Here is a 6,120-nt window from a genome sequence, read left to right as displayed (position 1 = left end):
GTACCTTTAGCAGGTTAAAGCTTGGTTTCCATAAAATCGCTATTCGCTAATTACCCACAGCTTTTGGTTGGTGTCCAAACATCGCTAAACACTTTCGCCAACAGTGCATGTTGAACTTGGTTCAACTGTTGCAGACAAAACAGGATCATGTGCCCACCCCGCCACCCCGATTCGTCTGCAATGCACTAATCAGCAAAGTTAAACCAGGTTCAACCTTCCCGACAACTGTCGGCGACTGTCGCCGATAGGGTTAGCGATTTTATGGAAACCAAGCTTTGTGCTGATTGGTCGGTCGAATCAGGGAGCCTTCCCGACCTGTCTCTTATACACATCTAGATGTGTATAAGAACCTTAGCAGGTTCACATGAGCACCTCAGCAAGTTCACATGAGCACCTTATTAGCAGAAATAACAGTTAAATCTCGTCGTGTGCGGCGGGCTTTAAAGAAGTGCACGCGCATACGACGAATGACAGTTAGGCGCGTGTAATGTGTGCGGACAGGCTTTTTTTCCCCGCCGGCGGCTGAATGAAATCAGACAGTTGACGACGCACCCTCTGTTTATATGCACATATGTCTTGTCTAACCTCATTACTGTTTGTCTGGTTGTTGACGTCTTTTCATCAAAAGTCGAAACATTATTGGTCGGTTGTTCTTTTTTTCATCAGTCATTTGGCCATAACAAAACTGCGTAAGTTAAATAGGCCTAGGCTAGACCAAACCTAGGCCTATGCTACCTATAGGCCTAGCCTAGGCTAGGCATAATAGTGATAGGGGCCTATCAGATAGATAGACCCCCAGGCACCCGCCCGTAGCCTGGCCCTACGCCTAGGCTAGGCTTACTTTAAGCAAAATTAATGAAATTCGTTAAGGCCAGCCTAGACCTATAATAGGAAGACTTCTTGGGCACTGATCAGTCACTGTCTTCTGCTAGAATATTTTGAAAGAAAACTTATAATGTAGACAAAAAAAGTTTCTTTTCATATGTACCTCTAGCCTAGGCATAGGCTAATAATACGCTTGACAAATGTAGGCCTATGCCTAGAAATTATATCCAATATGGCATATCAACAAAGTAAATATAAAACAGAAACATAATCCTGAATAAGACAATTTATGCCCATGTCATTAACCTCAACCTGATATTATTATTAATTAACCAACTGGGTAAGGGAGTGTTCAGAAATACTTGTTGTTGGGGAAGGGGCGAGGGTTTCTAAGTAATGTGGAACAAAATACTTTTAGGTCCTGAAAAATGAATCGAAAAATAAAATTGCACTTAAGGAAGGGGATAAATACAATTAAGAAATATTTGCTTTTCTACATATAACTTAAATAAGACTGATAATTTTAGATGCCCTCTAAGTGCTTTTATGGTAAAACTTCCCGAAACGTTATGGTATTTATGGTAAATTTTTTCTAAACGATGGTACTTGTTGTGTTTGGACACACAGTACCGTTTTGTTTAGCGTTTCGGGAAGTTTTACCATAAAGGCTACGATTTGAATTTAAATGATGTTGAGTGCCATAGCTTCTGATGAGTTGCACTCTTAAATTTGGTATAAAAACATACATTATATTAAGCATTGCACTATCTGGAAAATAATTTCCTGCCTTTCTTCCGTTACTTTGTTTTTGTGTATTCATTGATATACATTAAAAATAATACTTTGAACATTTTATTAGCATTGTTTTAATCTTTCATTCAAACTAAAGGAAAATAATTTGACATGGACTAAATTTGATTGTTAATTAATGGAAAATTTGGCATGTAAAATAAGTTCAACATAGAAATTATTTGACCTTGGAAAGTTTGAATGTATATTCCATGCCTATCCATGGTTCACTTACTTTACTACTTAGTTCACCTGTATACCAAGGCCTGTGATGTGCCTTCTTTATCCAAGTGGCCTTTACCTACCAAGTACCTGTATTACCACATGATGTGGAAGATCTTTTGAAACAGCAGGGCAAGTCGGTGTTGTCAAGGCAGTATTATCGTAAGATTATACAAAGTTTATTTGAAGACATGATACAATTTACTCTGTAAGTATTTAATCTGATTATTATGTTTTTGAGTACTACTTAATTTTTTACTACTGTACTAATTTGATGCAGTTTCCTCTTTCCAGACCTGCTTCTGATTACCTATGACTTTCTCATTGATTCAGTTTATTACCTGGGCATCTTCACATTTAGTACTATAAAAAGTAATGAAGTCTACTATAATGCATGCACTGTCAAGAGGGTTTATTGCTAAAGCTTCAAAATACTTTAATTCATCTATTTTAACACTATTCTTTCCATGTTTATTCACTGATTGTTAATCTTGATACAGTAATTTTTCCCCTTGCACCTTTTTTTTGTAGATATCCAACAACAGCTGAGTATACTGAGGTAGCTAGAGCTAGTTACCAAATTTAAGATCTTAGAAGATAAATCTGGAACTTCAACAGGACATGTAAGCCATGTTAAAAATTTTACATACTGAAAAGACACATTACAGCAAAAAAAAATTGAGTCAAATTCTGGGGTAGATTAAGGGGGATTTCAAGCATGATGTCATCAAGGTCTTTAGACTTTGTGTATCAGAACATACAGTACATTGTAATAATGCTTAAGTACCGTAGCTACAGCCATTTAGTATAATTAATAATTGTATGCTGTCGTCTGAACCAAAATAAGAGTTAGTCAGACATGAAATAACATGCAAAAGGGCATTTTTGTACTCGCATATAACTCTATGACTCTTTATTGTAGTCTCACAATGTTGGTGGTTCAAATTCTTTGATTCAGCCCAATCAGCTTATAGCTTTTTGGGAAAGCACATACAATTGGTACAAAAAGTAGATTTAAGGTATAAGATTACATTGATAATGTAAAATGTGGTATAAGGCCTATCTACTTCATCCCAATCACCTTATTTTCAGGTAAAAATCATATACTGGCACAAATATGGCACAGAACTGAACCTAAGTGGCACTGTCCCTTAGAAAATTGTAAAATCATAAAAAATCGAATTAAAAAATTACTGTACTATGTACACATAATGTAATCACCTTAAAGATGAAACATATCGTAAACCACAATAGTTATTATAATATAACAATATTAAATACAATAAACAATAAAATTGCTAAAAGCAAATGTAAGCATTCTCATACTCAAATGGTTGTAAATGTTTGAATATTGAGTTTTAGTATGTGTGTGTCATGGTAAATGTTTTTTCCGATTGTCGAAGTGACAGTGCATCTTTGAATTTTTGAGATGATATTTTCCCTATTTGGCATCTTAGGATAATATGTCAGGAGAAAACCAAGTCAGCATCAAGCATGTAACAGATTTAATGGACCTTTCAAAGAAGTGTAACCCAGACCAGAACATTATGGTCGATAAACTAGAGCGTACAAAGGAATATCGTTGAAAATATTTTGCCGAGCACTCTGTGAAAGACGTGTTGGAGAAATTTCTTTTTCTTAAACTAGAAAATGAGGTAATAATTAAATATCCAAATCAATTATGTAACATGTCAATAATGATTGAGACAAATAATTCCATAAAAAGGAATGTAAGGTTGCACCTTTATTTAGAGGTACAATTGTGCACCTTGAAAGGTGGCTGTGGTGTTGCATCGTTTTGTACCTTTTTAAGTAGGTATTTGCACATTTTTTTTAACAGTGTAGGCCTAACATTAGGGCAGTCCATATTTTCGTTGGCTCTAATTCAGATTGCACAGGAACATTATCGTTTTCTGTTGATGTCTACGCTAAATTCAATGTACTTTACATGTAAGAAATTAATGTATGCTGGCTTCATAAAAAGGAAATGATTTATTTACGAGTTATAGAGATGAAATATTGAACTAGAATTTACCCAACTAACCCGTAACTTAACGCCCTTCAGATATACGAAGTTATTTTACTTTCAGAGATGAACTCTAAGTAGACAATGGAATAGTTATGAAAGGACATAAAAGCATAATTCCTTGCTCTCTCTCTCCAGTCATCATATACACAAATACTACATAAAGGACATCCTGAAATGGAAGCTACAAAACGCAGAGCACGGGGAATTGTCTATTGGAGATCAATGTGCAATGACATAAACAACTTTGTGTCATCCTGCCAGGTATGTAATGCCCTAAAGGCACATCAAGCCAAGGAGCCCTTACTTTTACATAACATTCCAGATCTACCATGGACGATTGTTGTCACAGATATATTTTAGTGGAACAATAAGCATTACCTTGTACTCGTAGATTCCTATTCCGGATAATTTGAAATGAATAATTTAACTGACTTAACATCAGCCACGGTAATAGTGAAACTGAAGCGTCACTTTGCTACCCATGGTACACCGCGGATTCTCATAAGTCACAATGGAGGTCAGTATTCAGGTCAACAATTCAAACAGTTCGCATTAGAATGGAACTTTGTGCACATCACGAGTAGTCCTGAACATGCCCAATCAAATGGCCTTGCAGAGAATGCGGTAAAGCAGGCAAAGATTTTGTTAGAAAAGACACGAAGAGATGGATCAGATATCTATCAAAATCTTCTGAACTTACGCAATGTGCCAAGAGATAATGTTCTCAAATCACTGGCACAAAGACTACTATCACGAACAACTAGAAATCCTCTATACACAAACAAATTCTTACTGACACCAAAACCAATCAATACAAAAGTTGTAAGAAATCAATTAGAAATGATGAGAAACTAACAGAAGCGCTACTATGACAAAAAAGCACAGGCAAACGCACTCCCACCGCTACAACAAAACCAGACAGTTCAAATAAGAACAAAGAAAGGACATGATCGCCTGGGAACGATCAGAAAGATTCTGGAACAGCCAAGATCATATATGGTCGATACCGGTGAAACGCAAATAAGAAGAAACAGAAAATATCTGCTTCCTGTAACAGAAAACACGCCGATACAAAAAGCTGTTTAAATACCATTACAATTCCACGACACACAGCCGATACAGATTCTGGAACAGCCAAGGTCATATATGGTCAATACCATACCGGTGAAACGCAAATATGAAGAAACAGAAAATATCTGCTTCCTGTAACAGAAAACATGCCGATACAAAAAGCTGTTTATATACCATTACAATTCCAGGACACACAGCTGATACACAACCCAAAACCACAAAATGCAAACTCAGCCTCGTTAAGAACTACCACAAAATCCAACACAGATTCAGCCAAGAGAAAGTGGACGAAAAGTCAAACCAAATCCCAAATACAATAGCTCTATGTTTGCACAGTAACTAAAATAAAAAAAAAATGCAAGCGTTCATTGAACATTGATTGGATTACTGAACGTTGATTATTGAACATTGATTTGATTGCTGAAAGTCGATTATTGAACATTGAATGAAGATTGATTATACATTGATTATTGAATATTGATTGAACATTGATATCATTGCTGAACATTGAATGAACATTAATTATCCATTGATTATAGTCCATTGTTATTGAATTGGAATATATAAGTAAAATGGAAATTAAAATGGTAATGGTAATGGTGGGATATTTGTAGTGTGCCTTCCACAATAAAATCGTCTCGTCTCAATTGAACAAAAATGTAATATGCTAATAATATGTTAGAAATGATCACAATTCAATGAATAACACAATCACACCTTTGACTTATAACATTTTATTGTTTTCATGTTAAAAAAAAAAAGAAACAAAAGGATGAAAAGAATTTAAATTTACTATAAATTGATCATGTTTAAAAACAAAATAAAAGAAGGAAGATGTAGAATATTGTATTAATTTGAACCACGCCCTCTCGGTGCGTTACCCATCTCATACATGTATGTCGGTCAGTACCTCAATAAACAATGCTAGTAATCTACGAAGTGCCTCAGGCTGGTCATTAACTTACAGATGCTACCGTTTTCAAAAACTGGTTCCACAGTGACTTTGTTCCAACTGCCCGGGGGTGGTGCCATGAACACGACATTCACTACAAAATTCTACTTTTGGATAATGCTCCGTCACACCCCCCAAAAGAAGAACTCGTTTCTGAGGATGGGAACATCTGGGTTGAGTATCTTCCCCCTAACACCACTAGCGTGATTCCGCCTATGGACCAGGGGGTCTT

At 35.9% G+C, this 6,120-nt stretch overlaps 1 protein-coding gene and 1 long non-coding RNA gene across 3 annotated transcripts; both read left to right on the top strand.

Annotated features, from left to right (window-relative positions):
* The first annotated feature begins 471 nt into the window (after positions 1–471).
* On the top strand, positions 472–3,413 carry LOC117101342. Of its 2 annotated transcripts, XR_004444272.1 has the most exons (4): positions 472–642; positions 1,862–2,044; positions 2,368–2,459; positions 3,294–3,413. It is a non-coding gene; the product is annotated as an uncharacterized LOC117101342 (long non-coding RNA). The 2 variants fall into 2 exon arrangements; XR_004444271.1 differs by lacking the exon at positions 472–642 and having other exon boundaries at positions 1,702–2,044.
* Positions 3,414–4,279: 866 nt separating this feature from the next.
* Positions 4,280–4,720, top strand: LOC117101341. Its single transcript, XM_033241303.1, has one exon. The coding sequence runs from the start codon at positions 4,280–4,282 to the stop codon at positions 4,718–4,720; it is 441 nt and encodes a 146-aa protein (XP_033097194.1).
* Positions 4,721–6,120: the final 1,400 nt, after the last annotated feature.

Source organism: Anneissia japonica, unplaced genomic scaffold, assembly GCF_011630105.1.
Source record: "Anneissia japonica isolate Jap-2015-1 unplaced genomic scaffold, ASM1163010v1 scaffold475_len113575_cov109, whole genome shotgun sequence".
NCBI classification, from domain to species: domain Eukaryota; kingdom Metazoa; phylum Echinodermata; class Crinoidea; order Comatulida; family Comatulidae; genus Anneissia; species Anneissia japonica.
The sequence above is the reverse complement of the archived record's forward strand: the minus strand, read 5'-3'. Positions and strand labels throughout refer to the sequence as shown.